Source organism: Tribolium castaneum, chromosome 2 (genome assembly GCF_031307605.1).
Source record: "Tribolium castaneum strain GA2 chromosome 2, icTriCast1.1, whole genome shotgun sequence".
In the NCBI taxonomy this organism is placed as follows: Eukaryota; Metazoa; Arthropoda; class Insecta; order Coleoptera; family Tenebrionidae; genus Tribolium; species Tribolium castaneum.
The window spans coordinates 18,680,595-18,700,313 of NC_087395.1; the positions used below are offsets into that span (position 1 = coordinate 18,680,595).

Below are 19,719 nucleotides of genomic sequence, written 5' to 3' on the forward strand. Positions count from 1 at the left end.
AATTAATGCAATTAATTTTCAAAATAAGGAGCACTTTTCAGTTTATAAATAGAGCAATTGTCTTATGTAAGCGAGAGCATAGTTAATAGTGTTCAAACAAAGATTACACCATTTTTTACCAGCTTGTGACTCTTTAGATAATTCTTGATAAAATTTCCCAACATAATTCCGTTTCTGCTTAAACAACATCCTAAAAACTCTTCAAAATAGAACATAATATCGTAACTAGTAATTTTACGTTGTGGTCTAAGAGAATATTGCGAAAGCTCGAAAAATGCCTGTATAACATCATTTTTGACCCAATTCGGCAATTTTTTAATAATTTGAACGAAGTTTTGCGAAATTGTTAAGTTTTTAGATCAAACACGAAAAATGAAAAACCCAAGAATATTATTTCTCACGCAATTTCTCTATTTTTAGGCATATTTTTGCTTCTGGAGAAAAAATGTGCCATTAATAAAATGCAAAAGCGGCTAAATAATTTAATTTTTGACCCAGTTTAGTGAATTTCAGTGAGTTTTAGCTAATTCCGCAAAAATCATAAATGGAGAAAAACTTGTCTAGTTTTTTATTTTTGACGAAATGCACTAAGCAATGGTTTTTGGTTATAAAATGTGCTGGAACGTATAAAAAAAAACGTAAAAAATGTAAAGTCGTTCCTCGCTTACTACATTTTCGACCTAATTTAGTGATTTTTTGAGTCTATTTAGTGACATCATTATTTCATTTAAGACAAAAAAAATCAAAACGGAAAACTAAAAAAACAGATAAAAAGAGAAATTTCTTTTTGTGAGTAGGGTAGGGTGGGGCAGTATCGGACGTGGGGCAGAACCGGACATTTTGAAATTAAGGCCTTTTGCTAAGCCTGTGCGTGCACCAATTGTTGAAGTAGTTGTAAACAATGTCTATGATGTGTGTCCGAAAGTTAAAAGCTCACTGAAGCGAAATTGCATTTTTGTTCACTAGTTTCTAACATAAGATCGAAATTGTTTCAAATTAGAGCAAGGGCCTGCAGAATTTTAGCCGTTTATTTACGGCTGCATTTTTGAGGCTATGTTGTCTTATGCTGGTTTTACGCAACATAAGATGTGGCTAAAGTTACACTTCACTTTCAAGGCTTGCTCTAATTGTGTACATTTTCGATCTCATGGTATTTTAACTGTCTCAGCTTTATTGCTTTATTTGGATATGTTATTTTTATTTGTAATTATTTGCCAGAATATCCTAATACATGTGAAAGTTGGTTTAATTCCCTACATTATATTCTAAAAACCTACTACGTTGACTGCATGTGACAAAAACTGCACATGGTTTTGTAATTTATAGCAGAATGGGGTAGGTTATGGAGCATTAAAACATTAAAGAAATTTTTTCTTAAGAAAAAGTCGACTTTTCTACAGTCTTCCGAGCTGATGTTCTTTCAAACTTAACCAAACATACCAAAATGTAGCAATTCTCCTCGTTTTCAATGTTTGACGTAATTTTTTCCATTTCAAATTCAATAGAATATTCCTCAATTTGTTTTTCTTACAAATAAAATATTTTTTTTTAGTTTGCTTACCTATTCGTACCCACTAACACATTTATTGAAAAACTACTTCCGTATAGTGGTTGAAATTTTTTACAACCGTTCAAACTGCAAAACAATTTAAAAAATTTTTGAAGGGTTCCAAAAAAAGTCGTTCGAATCTACCCCACCCTACCCTAGGTTATACAATTTTTCAAACAACTCGTGACTTTCTCACCGTGCTAAAAAACGTTGGAAAATGGTAAAATTATATATCATTTTTGGTCGGTGTGTTAGTGATTTTAGGTTCTGGATTAATTTCACAAGAAGACAACTTTTTTGTTCAAAAAACACCTATTTAAAAATTCGGAAAAGGCAAAAGGCGAAATATTTTGCGAAATAATTGGAAATAAAAAAGTATAAAACGCAAAAATAATCAATGATTCCCAAATTATTCCTTGTTTATAACTAGCTTGCGAATGGCTTAAAACGCATTTCTCTCCAGAGAACAACCATTTTTGTACTTTATTTGTTGAAATATAAATAAATTTCCAACAATTTATTACTTTAAAAAGACCCATTTTTTTGGAATGGCTCCGAGTCAAAGGCCATTTTTCGGCATACTTTTGCTTTTGGATGAAAAATATGCCATTAAGAAACCGCAAAAGATGGAAAATAATTTAATTTTTGTATTAGTTCAGTGACTTTCCGTCCGGTTTTGGAAAAAACTTATCTCATTTTTTAGTTATTTTGGACGTAATTTTATTAAATTATCGCGATTTTGATTAAAAAATGTAAATGTAATCTAATACAAGGGGGCCCAGTGCAAACAAGCCATATCCTAATGTGTTCCCTTTAAGAAAAAAATAATTACTTGCTGCCCTTCTCGTTTTTAAGTAAATTGAGTGCATATATGTAAAAACTTGGATGGCTTGGAGTGGCAAAAGGCCACTCTGTATGTAATGGAATTTACATATTTTATTAGACCTAATTTAGAAATTTTTCGGTTCGAATAAGTGAAATCACATTTCATTTAAAAGAAAAAAAATTAATTTATGTCTTCATTTCTGAGTGTCTTTAAAGCAACGCAGTGGTTACATTGTGCAAAAATTTAATAATCCAAAAAAAGTAAAAATCAAATGCAATTAACGGAATTATATTGTCCGTGGTTCAAAAAAATAAAAAAAATGGCAAATATTTTTGTATGAGTTGAATACCAAGTTTTTTTTCAAAATACGGGCCTGTAGTTATTTTGAAGAAACCTCTAGTTGAAACACTCTATTTGTTATTTTTTCCTTTGTGGGCCCCGTTGTTGCACAAGTTCCCTTGTGTGCGACCGAAAAGTCAGCATATTGCTCATCAACTTGACATTTAGCATTCGGCGAATTACATAATTTGATTGACACTTTTTTGTGTTTTGGACTGATTGGGTTTGGCCGCTCTCACGGCCGCTCTGTGGTAATGCTGAGTGGAAATGTTTTTGATAGCCCCAGCCAGACGGTTCATGGATATACAAAAATTCTTATCGTTCTTATTTGGTATTAGCGATAACACTGCCACATAATGTTTCCTGTGCGAAATTCGATGCTGTCAAATGACCCATAAACTTACGCTGTGGTTGCTCGAGTCCGGACCCAAAAAAGAATTATGACTAATCGATGATCGGAGATCCGAAAGCGGATTAAGGAAGTTTCGACCTTACGTACTCCCAACACTGTACAATTTTGTGTTTTTTTCCAATTTTCGCGAATTAATTCAGGGATTTTCCGGGCAAAATTTGAATTAACCGCTTCCGAGAAAATTATTTATAGTGTGTTGCGTTCAGTGGTAATTTTTAGGGTTTTCCTAATAAGGATGATAAAAATGCTATTGTGAAACAACATAACTGTAAATTTTAACCATGAAACAAGCGTTTCGTGACTAGAGACTAGAAAAAAGCGCAGTTTTAATAAATATTGAAACGCATCGAAGTGGATGAAAAAAATTAGCCAGTGAGTCACATTGTCATGCATATGTCGTTGTTTTAGCCTTAGAAAATGAGTTTGGTTGTAAAAAACATTTGCCTATTATCTGTTTTCGTGAAATTAACCAAATAGCCAAATCCGTGACAAACAATAATGAGGCACTGTTTCATAAAAATGGGATCAAGTCTAGACTGCGATAATCCCCATAAATTTATTTTTCGCACAGCGCGATTGTCACAGTCGTTCTATTCGAAGGAATTCAAAGAACATGAAAAATAAAATTGCATAAAGATAGCGCAAGTTTGTGACCGATAAACGTATTTGTTTCATTAGGTGGACGTCCCCTGCCCCTCCGACCGTAGCATTTTAACCATTTTAACAATGTTTTTCATTGGTATTTGTTATTGACCCCTTTTGTGATTAAGCCTCTGAGCGAGTTCATTAACTGAGTGTTTTTTGTAGTCGAAGAAAATATCTAATTTTAAAACAATAGTCGAGTCGAGAGAGCACTTTGTCCCTCTTCTTCAGATATGGGAATCAATAATTACGTTTTTATTTATGGGAAAATTCGCAGCCTCCGGTGTCGAACAATCGAAAAATTCGGCTCTGAGAAACGAGGCCTTGTACAATCCGCGATTAATCTTCCTTCGCTCTATTTGCCGTAAAAAATACGATTGGTGGAGTGATTATTTAGTCTTTGCTATCAGCGGGGTCAATCACTCTGCGTTGCATATGGTCTATTTGTTTTTTTATATCTGTAGTACTGTGTTTACCGTCTATGTTTGCAAAAGGCAGTTGCGAAAATAATTTTAGATGCACTTTTTTGCCTCCTCTTCGTGCCAGTGCTTCAAGTCTATCCGCAACCCTATTTCTACCGAAATTTTTCGATGCGCAATATGATCTCCCATGGGATAGGTTAGTACACAACGAATTTTATTTTTGTCTTATCAGTTCCGAAAACATATTTTTCTAATCTACAACTTTTATAAACAAGTCGAGTATTTTTTCGGTGTGACCTTGGCAGTGAGACTTTTTTATCAACAAAATATTTTTTCACCGACGGATTTTAACCGATAAGGAGCTGTGTGAAATCGATAAATTACAAAAATTTTAATCGAGTGAAACGTTACTCTGCCTTTTACTTCGTTTCACTGATTTAGATCGGCTTAAAAACTTATTAATTAGTCGATAATCGAGTTAATTCCACACAATTGTTCCAGAACTTTCATACTGAAAAATTTCACTTGACTGACTCTTAAATTCTACTCTGACGCAACAATGTATTTTTAACAGTTTCTCTTAAATAAACAAGTGACAATTTTTGGCTAATCTCGATTCATTATAAACGAAATGCACGTCACGATGTACAATTTCATGCACAATAAATATCAACAAATTTGCAACAGCTGGCCCATAATCACGACTTGATTTATCCTCTTTTTAAATGTGTAAATATTATTTCTTTAATTAATAAAATAGGTTTCAACATAATACTAACTCAAAATTTACAAAAATACTTTCTTACACAAACTGTTCGACTATGGAATTCAAGTTGAATATTGTAGTTTTTGAGCATTGTCATCTCTATTAAATGTTCTAATTACCAATTAAGCTTTTCGCTTAATTTTTTGCATTCTCCTTTTTTTGTTTTCTTTTTGTTTCTTGTTTTTAGTGGAGCGCCTTTTAGCCAATTTTATCAGCAGCAGAGGATTCAGTAAATTTTAATTGTACCAGAGTTTCTTCTATTTAACATTTAACTCTTAAAAGTCAAATGTTGTGAACGAATTCACCTCAAAATATGTAGTGTTTATTTATTAAAATGCAAAACACCACGAAAAAATGCTTTTTTCCAAAATATTTAGTTTGATTCTTTGTGCTAAATAAAAAAGCTTTAGTTAGTCTTGTACAGTCGAACAAAGTGAAAATGATGCTTCAATAAACCAGTCGCTGTGGATGCCGCCCCTTTTAACTACAAGCAGGCAGTATCGTGAATTATCGGATAGCAAACAAGATAAATTTCTTTAAGAGCCAGTTTACAGAAAGCGAAATGAAAATTTAATTTATAAGTAAACTAATTGGAATTAAGTTACCACTTATTTTGCATTGACAAACGTCAAGTTAATTAAATGAAAGTGGTAAGTTTTTTTAATGATAAATTTAACACATCTTTTCTTATAGAAAATTAATAACTTACCTATTTTTATTTTCTAAAATTTTTAAAATGAGAATTAGTTGTTATTAGATAGTTCCGATACATTTGCGCTTATGTAGTAATAACTCGAACGTTTTTTTTAGGTTTGACCTCGAAACAAATCAGATCTGAATCAATCTATGTTGGATTTGTCAATCTATTATGTGGAAATTATAATTTTCAAACATTGTTGAATAAAGATAAACATAAAAAATTGCTGACTTTCCATGGTTGTTAAATTTTTCATCAAACAAATTTACATTTTCACGTAACTTGACGTTTATCAATTCAAAATAATGGCAACCCAATTAGAATTAGTTTAATTCTGTAGTAAATTTTTATTTAGCTTTCTGTACGACTCGCGGTTAAAAGGGTTGGCCGGGATTAATTTATAGAGGCGTCATTTTCACTTTGTTTGACTGTAAATCCAATCTCCAATACAAATTTTGAATAAAGGTTTATCGCTGGACCCATATTTTTATCAACCCTGTATAGTTATTAAATTCCAATGCTTAGCAACGCCTCTTTGAACCAATCACACTGAAAGATTTTTACATAAATAAAACCGATAAATTTATCAGACCTATAAATAAAACCGGGGTAATTAATACTTTATCTTAAAAATAATTTTCTTTATAATAATTGCTTTTGAAATGACATCAGTAACCAATGTATTGCATCAAAAAAAAAAGATATACTTTTGTGTATCCTTTGATATTGATAAGAACTTTGTGAATGAAATTTTTCGAAAATTGATTAAACGTTTGCGGTGGCGCCCTGCTCCCTGTTCCATTTCGCCCCATGGTAGTTCTTGTAGTTTGGAATTGGTAGCCACCGTTTCGATTAAACTTGTCCACGTGTCGAAATTCCAATTAATCGCGGCGCAGTTTGCACGATTGCGTCTAGCTAGGAGATAATGCACCGTTGCCCTTGTCCCACATAACGATTTTTGCCTCTATGAGAAATGCATTGACATTAATTTCAAACCGACAATTTCGCACGAGCATCACTTGACCAATCTGCAATTTAGCTTTGGTTGCGACATTGTCCGTTCGTATAATACACCTACCAAAAAGTGGTTGATTATCGAACAAACGCACTCACCAAGCTATAATTTCAGTTCTGATTTTAGAGCGAAACCTAGGATGTCAGCTGTAGCCGGTAGGAGGACGTACACCGAAGACGAACTCCAAGCAGCGTTGAGAGACATCCAGTCGGGCAAATTGGGGACGAGAAGGGCGGCCGTCATCTACGGTATACCCAGGTCGACGTTACGAAACAAAGTCTACAAACTTGCCTTAGAAAGGGAGCGAGAGTCGCATTTGAACAGTACGACGCCGCTCAAGCTCGACGAAGAAGAGGTGATGGAGGACGACAAGGAATTGTCCGGCGCTGAAGAGGAGAAGGAAGTGGAGAAGGCGCTCCAAGCTCCTCTTTGTGATATCTTGAGGTTCTCGAACGTGGAGATACCTCCGGAGGCGCTCAAAGCCCTCCTCCAGAAGAATAAGGAAGGACAAGAACCGTGGGCCGGCATGGAGCACAGCGAGGTCGGACCTTACATCCAAAACCTCCTCCTAGCCTCCCAGAACCTCCTCAGCAACCAGAAACCTCTCGAAAACTCGGTTCTAAACAGTGTCGTGCCAGAATTCGTAAAACGGCTGATAACGGACGAAACAAAAAATAACGGTGATACAGTGTCAAGGCCGAGTCCGTCGAATTCGGCAGCACCCAAACCCAAATCCGAATCGGACATGGAAACGGAGGAGTCGCCTTCGAATGTGATACTAAAAATTCCGTCCTTTAAACCGACGTCGAGCAAGAACGGATGTGATTTATTCAGAGGTTCCGAAACCGGAAGCATGGTCTCACCCCCGGTCACGAGCGAGTCGGGCTCGCCCCCGATCCTCCCCGGCAAAGGCATGACGATCAAAGACGTCAAGGACGTCATCGCTCAAAGCATCAGCCAGAAGTTCCAGCAGACCTTGGAGCCTCGACGGCCTTCCATCTCCGAGATGGACTACAAGCGGGGCGGTTTCACGCCGCCGCTCGCCTCCGGCATCTCCGTCATGAAGACCCAAGACCTCACCCGGCCCTACCAGCCGCCCCCCAAGCCCCAGCAGAGCCCCGCGCCCGCCACCGGCGGCAAGGGCACGCGCCCCAAGCGCGGCAAGTACCGCAACTACGACCGCGACAGCCTCGTGGAGGCGGTCCGGGCGGTGCAAAGGGGCGAGATGTCGGTGCACCGCGCCGGCAGCTACTACGGCGTGCCCCACTCGACCCTCGAGTACAAAGTCAAGGAGAGGCACCTCATGCGGCCGCGGAAGCGCGACCCCAAGCCCAACCCCGTCGACGAGAAAATCGCCAGCCTCAAGCAGAACGACATCCGAGCCCAGGAGAAGCTCAAACCGATGATGAAACCCCCGCAGAAGTTCCCTCCGACGGCGACGTCGCCCAACGGCATCAAACTCCCGATTTTCGAGCCGGGGATGGCGCCGCTCGCCGGCTACAACCCTCCTCCCTTCCCCTTCTGGCCGCATCCTGGCTTCCACCACATCCCGTTGGAGTACGGCCGACCCATACCTCCCAACCCGGAGTTCTTCGCCTCGCAGATGATGCAAAAGCTGCAGGAGGAGTCCTCCAGGACCGGAATCACCGGACAGGGCACCACGCCGCCCAATGCCCCGGCGTTGGCCAAAAGCGCAAGGCAAATTGCCGAGTCACTGCTCGATGGGACGGGCTCCAACGGGTCCTTCTTGGACGGCATCATCAGGTCCAGTCTGGAGTCGGGAGTGCCCACCAACGAGGAGAAATTATCCAAAGAAGACAAAAACGTCGCCGTTGAAAACCTCTCCAATAAAGCACTTTTAGACCAACTGTGCAGGAACAGCAGACTGACGCCACTTTCGAAGCCTTCGATGACTTCAGAAACCAACAGCTCGGGAGATGAGTCCTACAGGAAGGGCGCCAGTCCTCTCAACTTCACGGCTGGAGGTGAGTCAGAGGCCACACAAATGAATTACTTGATACTTGGAATAATTGTATACCCTTCTCATTTAAAATACAAAATCTCAAGCTGAGAACTCAAATGATATTTTTGTATATACAGCGTGATTCTTAAATAAATCGACAAAATTTTACCCTGATAGAATCAAATGTGACATGTTGGGAAAAATAGTAAAAAAAATTTGGGTGTAACCGTTTTCGAAATAGTTATGTTAAGAGATAAAACGTACGCCACTGATGTGATTAGCACAGTGTTAGTGAAAAGCATGATATTCACTAGATGACAATTTACTTGATCACTCCATAATGATTATAGTGTATTATCGTATTATAACGAGCTTGATTTTTCCAATACAATATTTAAATTTATGAGCGCCGTAAGTGGCACGGATCAAGGGGGTTCTACCTCCACGAAATGAAAACGTAAAAGTGAGACAAATCACCTCTATTTATCTTTGGAAAGCTGTAATAAAATTATGTCGGTCGATTTAAGAATCACTCTGTATGTTTCGGCTAATGTGTAAACTTGGCTAGTTTGTAAACTAGCTGGGTTTGTAAACTAGCCACGCCGTTGGTTGTTTTAATAAAAAACCCAACTTCAACTAAAATAGCGGCTGGTTTGTTAATTAGCCAAAATTATTGCCTAATTTGCTTGAAATATAAAATGTAAATTTATGTTCGCATAAGTTGTCAGAAGGTTGGTAAGTTGGTTGGTTTATAAACTAGCTAAAACATCCATTGTTTTATTTAGTTCGTAAACTCGAATCAAAAATTAAAAGATCGCATAACATCAGTTCCTCAGTATATTTAATAATTTAAGTTAGTCAGCGAGTTGGTTAGTTTTTCAACTAAGCTAAAAAATTGGATATTTTGAATTATTGTTTCTATATTAACTATAATGTCTTCAATAATTTATAAACGATTTGGCTATTTTTTTCTTTTAAGTAAATATTAGCCAGGATTTTTGGCTACTTTGTAAAGTAGGTGCTATTTTAGTTGAAACTGTGTTTTCTATTAAAATAGCCAACGGTTTGGCTAGTTTACAAACTAGCCAAGTTTACACGTTAGCCGTAACATATACAAGACATAAAATAAATAAAATAAAGGGTTGAGTCGCCAAATCCATTTATACACACTAATTAAGTAACATTTCATGTGTTTTATTTGTTAAAAGCAGTGAAGGAAGTTTTCGACTTTAAAGCTTCGATAATTGATTTAACGTTTAAAGTTGATAAAGAAACAATTTATTTACGTAAACCCAACAGTCATATAATTATTTTTTGCATTGTAGTAGCACCTTTGTTTCACGATTGGTTAATCCACAAACGTTTGCAATAATTTTGGCTGCTATGTAATTGCCCGATCAACAGGTGTTTATTTGATCGGATTTCTTTCCCGTTTTTGTTAAAAATAAAGCCACTGCAAATGCGACTTTGTCCCCAACTTTTGCAGCTTGAATAAATTAGTTAGTTAAAAAGTTGGTTTTGAGTGGCTATATGAGGAAAGGTTGGGTTTTGTGGAGATCAATTATTTCCGGGTCAGACCTCATTTGTTTGGGCTTCGTGAAGTACTTTATCGAATCGTCAAACTGTAAAAAGTTTTTCCAGCTTCGAACTCGAAAGAGGGCGACACCTCCCCCGGCGAGCTGCCCACAATCGAACTGTCGAACGATTCGAACGAATCAACGGATAAAAGACCGATGATAACGTCGCCGGAATCGGCGACGACGACTACGACATCAACAACAACAGCAACAAGCACACCACCGGCTAGGATTTATCTAAAGAAAGATCTGGCGAATCCAGACAACCTTCAGCCGGAGATGCTGATGCGCTTCCGGGACGTCCTTCCCGACTTGGAGCGTAACGGCGTCGGCGAAGGCCTCGTAACAGGAAGTGCCTCAGATAATGACGCGCCTCAAGACTGACACCTAACTATCGTAAGTGAGAGATTTTTATACAAAACGTACACACAAAAAGATGTGTGAAAATCAAAATTTCGGTGTACTATACACGATTTACGCCCCCATCCCCAGGAGAACGACGTGGTTGTAAAGTGAATATTCGAGCTCGATGACGGTGTTTGTTGATTATTTATTTTATTTTTTTGTCTTAATGTTTTTTTAGGATTTAGTGGTGAGCATCAAAGCAGTGATTTGTATATTAGGTGTTTTTTGACTCAAAACAAGATGTATTTATTACTGGGAAAAATTCATACCATTCCGGCTGGACGGCCGGGTATCACACCACGTGCCATCCCACCACCATGTGATAAATGTTGAATTTTTTGCAGGATGGGGTGATACTCGCTCGTTTCATGATACATGTTTATTGTTCATGTTCGGTGTTTTTGGCATGTACCAAAAAAAATCGTATCATCGGTGTACTCTCTATGTGTCTTCGACGTGGCGTATTATACCTCAAACTTGTATAAAGTTCATGATGTTCATGCATTCAGCTGCTTTGATGAGGACGGTTCATATATATTATATAATATCGAAAAACCCATGGGATTGTCCCAGAATTGAAAAAAAATTATATCTATCTGTGATTTATTCAAAATTTTTGATGTATATTTTCTCTAAAAATATCTTAAAATATTATAAATAATTAAAAAATTAAACAATTAGGGAGTAGTGATCGGTTGGCGAACTGAGTCGACCCGCATTCAGTTAACCGAACCGACTTTCGTTTAATTCATATGACAATGAAGTGCAATTAGATGGTATATACATAATATATATTTACATCAATATTAAGTAGTCTATAAGAATATATAAAAAGTATATTATATATTTCAAAGGAAGCTATTTTGTTCGAGAGATAAAAGATTGACTCAAGGTAGAGTTTAAACGCTTCATTCCCCCCTTCTTCAACAACCGTCAGACATACAACCAACCACTAACCAAACCGATACCGACAGTTAACCGAATCGGCGCGTCCGATTCCTCAAACCAAACAGATTTCTACAGTACACACATATTTAAGTTGGACCAATGCAGTTGTATATAATGTGGTATGCTTTACATATCGTTTGGCGCCCAGAGCGCGTCTCCACTCCCCGAAGGTGGCGCCCGAGACTCGACCTAGCCGCCAAAACCAAACATTCCAACCATATATGTGCCAGATTTTTTATTCGCGAAAATTGAACAATTTAAATGTTTAAAAACAGATTGTGATCTCGGCCTCGGGCCCTTTGATCATCTCGGAATGCATTTTTTGTTTTCGAAGAAGCTGTGAGCTTCCCAGTTCTCGTAGTCCTAAGGTTCAAAAACACTGTAATTTTAAATGTTTGTGTGTTTCACTTTTGCGCTTGCCAATTACAGTTTGGGGCGGGGCCGAGGGCGCTTTTCACCCACCGACTCGGCTCCTACCAAAAATACTCTTCGGCTTGATTGTAGTGTATCAAAATTCCGTAATTCCGCGCGATTATAGTAGAAGGAAAATTTTTCATATACAAAACAATATTCAGCAAGTGTGCCACCGATTTTTGTGCAATTTATATAGCATTTCTTGCATTTCTTATGTGATAATTTGTTACGATAAAGACACTTTCTTTGACTACGTTCGCTTTTTTCCAAATGTGCGGTCCAAAAACATAAACCTTAAAGTATACGCGTTGAATACACGATATTTTTAGTACGTAAATCTCTTACAGGCTTCAAAAGCACTATATAATCAAAAGAATAAAGTTGTTGTCATTTTTTATCATTATTTATTGTTGTTTTATTGAGCGGCACATCACGCAAAGCGGGAAACCTTGACGGATTTAGCAGCGCCCTCTTGGCGCCGCCTTTTCTCAGCGTGTTTCGTGTTTTGCCAGTGTGATCCGGGACTTTACAGATTATCTGAAACGGTACATTTGACTATTCGACAGTTCGTTTTGATAATCGATTATTATTACGTAATTTTTCCTGTTTTTATTATTTAACTTGTTTGCATGTTAAACTTTATTAAAATGGACGTACTTTTCGTTTTTTATCTTTTTTGCACCAAACGTGTCAGTATTTCGTTTATGATAAAATAAACAAGAAAAACAATAACGGACCAAGGTCTTTTTTAATTAATTGAAATAGATGTTAGATTTATCATTCCACACTATAGCTTTTTCACAACTATAAGACTTCTAATAGTTTCTATGTTATTCCTAATTATTTTTTTACAATAAACACATAATTTTAATGATTTTTTTATATCAACGTATTTGTTAATTAATTTTTAGTTGTGTAGTGTAGTGGAAATATTACTTAAGTTTTTTGCTTTACAACCGTGTATATAGTACTGTTTCAGCGCACTTGAATGTTTGTGTGCCTGCAGATTAAACTGAGAACATTTTTATTACAATTGAAACCTCTGAGCAATTTTTGTGTTAATTGGAACAACCATAATACAACAATAGTACACAATTTACCCACATTTAATCACATTGATGAAGAGCGGATTTTACGTAAAGAAAAAGTAATGAAATGATATTTTTATGTATAATGTTGTGTTTGTTATTTATGTTGCAATATGGGTGCGTCGTTTTTCATTATCAGAGCACCGCTGTATACGTAAATTGGCGTAAATTCTTCAAGTAAAAAACATTTCTGCCGACATAGAGTGTGTCGCGACTGGTTCATGCGCTAAGATACAATTTGTTCACAGACTCCCCTGTAAAACACCTTAGATTAATTGAATATACAGAGTGTATACTTAAATAGATGGTAGTTCTTACGCGTCTTTGTTGACAGTTTACAAGTACAAGAGGTTAGGTTTAAATACCCCCACACTATATAGAGTTTTTGTAAATGAGACACTAATAACCAGGTGATGGCACTTAACTAACGTAGTTTAAGATTTTACTTAGTACGTAATGTAAAAGTAGTAGTTTAAATGTAGGGCCCATGCTCTTCATCAATGTGGTAGCAAAATCAGATAGAACAGGTTCAAACAGGTCGTTTATTTATTTATTTTCACAAAAAGATGGCATATTCAAAACCACACTCTACACCACCACACAAGGTTAACGATTGGCTCTAAAACCAACACCAAAAAGTGTCTTCTATACTCGTTTCTTTGTTTGTCTAGTCGAAAATGTGCTTAAAATTGGTAGAAAAAAGTTTTATAAAAATGTGATCGGTAGTATTGATGAAGACTGAAAAAAATCAAAATTTAACCTTGGATAATTTTGAAATATGCCATGAATACGAAATTAATCTCCGTTGCACACACTGGGACCAAAAGTACTGATTCATATCCAAAATATCAAAAATTATATCAAAGAAAGATATTTTTTGTCTCGAGAAACTTTTTATTCTTATTGCTATGCTTAAAAAGTGGTGCGGATTATTAATTAGGGATGTTTTTTATTATTACGAAAAATTTGTTGAATTTTTGTAAAATGAAATGATTCCATGTTTTGACAATATGTTAGATTAAAATTTTTGACGATTAGGCCCTTTCCGGATTCGAAACGGTCTCGTTGTCGACGAAACGATTTTTTAAAAAAAGTACTCATATTATAAAATTGTGACTATAAATGCCTTTTAGCGTGAATATTATATTATATCAATTTGTTGTATTTTCACATGTAAAGGAAAAAGGCTAGACGGTCCGTTTTGTTTGTTGTTGCAAATCGTTTTTTCACTTTTTTATTATTATATTTTTTTAAGTTTTCTAGCTTTTTTCCTAAAATACAACGTGTTCTTGTTCGTAAATATCTGTGACTTGTAAATCATGTTTTATTAAAGTTAGATGTTTGAACAATTGCTTTGTGGGAAATTGTTATTTTCAGAAAATATTTTAAAAACCACAAAAATACAAAAAAATACCATACACATTGTATATTTATAATGTAATTCTGAAGTATACCAGTATTTATTATACTGTGGACTACATTAAAATGTTCATGGTTGTTTTATTTCATCCCGCCCTTCTTATCCGAGTCACCCTGTACACAACACCAGCGTATTCCAAGGACCACACTTTAGACACTTCACAACTTCCTTTGAAAAATCCCACAGGAAAATCAACTCACGAAAAACCTCATTTTCGTCGTTCTTCAACTGTTTGTATTTATTCCAACCACAGCCAAACAATTTTCCCTCATCTGAAACCACCAAACGTCACATCCAATCAAACTAAAGCACTAACCAATCACCTGTCAAAACAACTGTATGTTTATTACCACAGCCAACATTTTTAATATTAAAATCAAAATCTAAGACTTGAGGCGTTGCCATAATGGACACCCCATCATCACTTCCCCCTAAACCCAACTGTCCACTTCCGTTCCACCCCCAAACGTATAAATCCCCCTCTTTACTCAAAGCACACGAATGCCAGCCTCCTGCCTCAATAGCCTCAATTTTCACACCACCTAACGCTTCTATAAACTTAGGTTCGGATTCATCATCCAGACATCCATGCCCAAGTTGTCCGCGACTAAAAACATAAGATTACTTCCGTCCCAATTGGCCACTAGCACCCACCTTCCCCTACCAAAGCTAAAAACATTTCCGCTTTTGTCTAAAAGTAAGCAATGTTCGCGGCCCGTTTTCACCTCAATTATATCCCCGCTTACAAATTCTAACTTATTTGGCACATTGTACAAGAGTCCCTTTTTCGTTAAAGCTACACAAAGCTTGGATCCAGTCGAAATTTGAACAACGGTGTCATCGTCATCCAAACCCATCAATTTTGGCACTTTTATCACAGATTCCGTTATTTTTAACAAGTCTCCATTAGTCAAAAGCACCAAAACTTTGTCTTCGTTGCATGAAATTTGTCGAATTTTCCCTTCCACGGGAATTGTTTCATTTTTCGCGCCTCGAAACGCCACAACGTTCGCAACCAACAATACAGCGAAGTGGTAGCTAACCTCGATATTTTCCAAGTCCCGGTACACGTGATCGATAAAATTTACTACCAAGTCTTGTGGGCTGGGGAACTGGCGATGGAGGTTGAACCCATTGTAATACACTTTCATGGTATCGATTTGTTTAAGTTATTTACGTTGACAGTTTTGTGTTTGGTGTTGTCTCACAACTTTGACCCTTTTCGCAGCTATTTCCTTGCTTTTTTGACTTGACTTCGGCTGGAGGAGGTCCCAAATGGTGAGGATTTTAATAATAAATAATAAAACTACGGTTTAAATACTAATTAAAGGCGTTTTACAATAAATTTCTTATTGTAAATGACACACTTGTCAAACAATCACCATGGTTACGGCACTTTGTATACAATCGGCTAGGCAGCCAAATATACACGCGAGTGTAGTTTGGTGCATAAACTGCAGGCGCAAAAACAAATTTATCAATAGGAGTGATAAAAACAATAATCCTATTACTTATTAATGTTATTATTTATTATAATAAAACATTTTCAACAACTTTCTATAGTCGAAACATATTTTAACGACTCCTGACGATTTTATCAACCCAACTCTATCTTTTCTATTTATAATGCACCACAACTCTTGTAAATCTTGTTCTAATTCCGCACAGCATTTGGAACAGTTAAAACACTTTTATACTTTACATCGCAATATAAATGACGACATTCCTAACGAGAGTTTCAATTCAAAAGAATTTCAAAATCGAAATTATGATTTGTTTCGTCCAAAATATTGTCAAAATTGCCATTTCGTTCATTTAAAACTTCCTGCGATGAAAAATAAAATAAGCGAGATAATCGAAAAAAAAAAACGTGACGTCACAACCGCCTCTCATAGAATCCTTTTATTACTGAACCCTCTAAGTGACCAAAAAATAAAAAAATAACTCCTTTTTCTGTTCTACATTTTGTTTTCAACTTCTTGATAAATTTTATCAGTGTCACTTAAAGTCAAAAACCATTTGATTATAATATTGAACCAAATGTTCGATAGGCGGCTATGACGTCATAATTTCAACTTTAAATAACTTGATTTAGAGAGCAGATACAGAGAAACGGTTTCCACTATTGTAATTAGCGTTTTCAATATCATTTAAAACAAAGTTGTTTTTTATGTTACCAATGCCTTTAAGTTCCGGAGCGTACGTTTTTCCAGACGACCTTTTTAACTGTCGTAATAACGACTGCTATTCGTAACTAGGACTACATTCCTAAAAGTTGTGTTATACAAACTAGTAAAGTAAATTAATTGTAATTTAACCCCAGATTTATGAAATAAAAAAAATTTCATAAAAAAGGTAACTGTTTTTTTAATAGTTTATTGAAAACTTAATACTAATAAATATTTTTTTTTATTTTTTTAATAATAATTTTTAAAATCTAGTTTGTTTAAAAACAACATTGTTGACGTTTTTTCCAAAGCACTCTTCGCAAAAATGCTTTTTTCTCCATTTTGGTCAGCATATAAGATTTGACCAAATCATGTGATACATCGTTGTAATCAGGAATAAAAACATTTTTCAAAAATACATAAAGCGAATGTGTATGGTTTCAATAAGAAAAACCAGAGTTGAGCGTTGTAACTCTGATATCAACAACGCCTTGGAAAATACGATGATACATTTAGATTCCTTGTAAAAAAATGCGTCCTAGTTAAAAACGTATAGTTCTTTTGATTTTCGCTTGAAAAACTAAAAACAAAACTTACAAATTTTCGTTCTATCGGAATAATTATTCAAAAATTTAAAATAATTGAGATTCTCATGGAGGAGCTCGAAAAACGGACACTCCGTATATAAAAGTCACAAAACACTAGATCAATAAAATACAGTAGTTGTAAAACTAATCACTATTTTATTAATATTCATTAATTGTAGGTTTACAGAAATAATAATTGTGTTCTATCAAGAGACAAAATTGACATGATTCTAATCTATTTATTTTAATCCTTAACTAACTTAAAACGTTGTAATGTTTGAAGGTATGACTATACAATTTTTCAAAATTTGTAATCCGAGTTCGTTTCCGAATCTGTATTGTTGGTGGCAATTTACAGGCGCGGGCTCATAAAATTATGTGAAACACTCTGTATGAATTTTGTTCTATTACATATAACCGTTAATAATGTGATCTGACCGTTTTATATTTTTATTTAACATTTAACGTGGTAACAAGAACAGGCTACGACGCCAAAATACCTGCTCAGTTTACACAGCTGTGTAATGTGTGCTGCCTACTAATTGCTGCTCAGGGGCAAGGGGATTTATTTTTTATTGACCAATATCGTCACTTTAATTTTATACGGTTTCATAGTTTTCATACCTTATATCATTGTAGATTGGATAAAAATCAATTAATAATTAACTTTTAGGGTCTTTTGTCGCTTTTGCGGAAGCTTCGCGCCGCCCCTGAGCGCGAATTGCGTTTGCTTCTCCTGGGCTTGGACAATGCGGGCAAAACGACCATCCTCAAGACCCTGGCATCTGAAGACATTAATCACATAACACCCACAGCCGGTTTTAACATAAAGTCGGTCATATCTGAAGGTTTCAAACTGAACGTTTGGGATATAGGGGGACAGCGCAAGATCCGCCCTTACTGGAAAAACTATTTCGAAAATACCGACGTTTTGGTAATTTTCTCGCCCCCAAAAACGGCTGTTTCTAGTTTGGCTTGTTCTAGATTTATGTTGTGGATTCGTCTGATAAGAAACGTTTGGAAGAGACCGGAATCGAATTATACGAGCTTCTGACCGACGATAAACTCCAAGACGTGCCTTTGTTAGTCTACGCCAACAAACAAGATCTTCCTGAAGCTCTCACCGCCGCGGATTTGGCCCAGGCTTTGGGTTTGCCGAGTATTAAAGACCGACCCTGGCAAATCCAGGCCTGTACGGCCGTCCGAGGCGACGGTGTCAGAGAGGGCATGGAATGGGTGTGCAAAAGCATCAAAAAGAAATAAATCAAACGCAGATTCCGTCCATTCAACCCACTACACGCTATTGTTGACTTAGAAGAGTGGGAAAACTATTGTTTCAGCTAATTCGAGTGCGGTTTTATCATCAGCTTTGCAATTGTTTTTAATAAAGATTTTTTAAAAAGTGACCGGTTTTTCCTCCAGATCCCCCCAAGGCTATTCAAATCGAAGGTCATTGGCCTTTTTAGTTACACTATAATCACTCATAATCATGCACATTACCAGATGCGTGCGATATAACGGGACGCAATCTTTTCGCAATGAGAAGGAGAGAGATTTGAATTTGGCGCGCACATTTCGGACAAAGGTGGTCCTGCTTTAAATTCCGCAAACATTAAAAAAACGGGAAATCAATCCAAAAACGACTCAAAATATTCAAATACAAGAGTTCTAGAATAAGTATGTGACTCACCGGTGAACGGCGCTCGACTTTCGTGACCACAAATTTACGCTTTTTTTCAAACACACTGTATAACCTTCACTCTCACTATTGCTAAACGGTGTTACAAGGCACTTCACGTTTAGTTTTTGCCGAATATTGGACAACATCGGAGTTTTTCACTCAAAATTCTGCACTAAAATTTGCAAACGCGCGATTTTCTTTTGATTAAAGATGGAGGGTTGAAGGGCAGAAACCCGGGAAATTTGAAATTGTCGAAACCCAGATATAATTTTTTTCAAATAAATTTGTGGCCCCTTAAATAAATATACAGAGTGTTCCATTATAATACCCCTATAGGAGTACCGGAAGTTCTCGATAAAAATATTTTCAATATCTCAGCTTTTCCGGTTTTATACCGGAAGTCGGTATTAACCTATTTTAAAAGGGAAAAACGTTTTTGGGTTACTGAAGTAAGGAAGTTTTCATCAGCCTTCACTATATCTATCTAAATTTTGCCGTTTGTTGGATTTGCACCTTCCACATTAAAAATTAGAAAACTCAAAAAACTATGCCATTAAAAAAATAATTCGTTTTTGGAGATTTAATAAAAAAAGCTCATGTACATCTTTCCTTAAATAATCTCAAATTTCTAAGAAAGGTTCAAAATCCCCACTTTTTTTACATTAAGTTTACAGAAATCTATCCAAACAGTCATCACTTAGTTTCGTTTCTTCATATTAAATACTTATAATGTCCCAATTTTTTTCTATCACTGTTTGTTCTGAGGGTACAAAGCTAACTTGATTTTTTTTTAATTTCAT

At 36.2% G+C, this 19,719-nt stretch overlaps 3 protein-coding genes across 9 annotated transcripts in view; 2 read left to right on the top strand and 1 right to left on the bottom strand.

The window, feature by feature from the left end:
- Positions 1-14,553, top strand: part of Eip93F (Ecdysone-induced protein 93F) — a 46,108-nt gene extending 31,555 nt beyond the window's left edge. For 5 of the 7 annotated variants that reach the window (XM_015983774.2, XM_015983773.2, XM_015983777.2 and 2 more), the window contains 2 exons: positions 6,783-8,653; positions 10,273-14,553. In XM_015983774.2, coding sequence (XP_015839260.1) covers positions 6,783-8,653; positions 10,273-10,592 — 2,191 coding nt within the window. In that variant the 3' untranslated portion in view covers positions 10,593-14,553. The remainder of the gene's footprint in view (positions 1-6,782; positions 8,654-10,272) is intronic. The other 2 variants (XM_064354613.1, XM_015983772.2) reach the window with 1 other exon arrangement.
- On the bottom strand, positions 14,475-15,634 carry LOC655081 (uncharacterized protein). Its single transcript, XM_008197659.3, has 3 exons — positions 15,138-15,634; positions 14,807-15,090; positions 14,475-14,755 (listed from the first exon to the last, which is right to left on the bottom strand). Exons 1-3 carry the CDS (start codon positions 15,632-15,634, stop codon positions 14,592-14,594), a joined length of 945 nt encoding a protein of 314 aa, XP_008195881.2. The 3' UTR covers positions 14,475-14,591.
- LOC655152 (ADP-ribosylation factor-like protein 3) lies at positions 15,624-18,641 on the top strand. Its single transcript, XM_008197655.3, has 3 exons — positions 15,624-15,761; positions 17,912-18,172; positions 18,223-18,641. Exons 1-3 carry the CDS (start codon positions 15,759-15,761, stop codon positions 18,499-18,501), a joined length of 543 nt encoding a protein of 180 aa, XP_008195877.1. The 5' UTR covers positions 15,624-15,758; the 3' UTR covers positions 18,502-18,641.
- Positions 18,642-19,719: the final 1,078 nt, after the last annotated feature.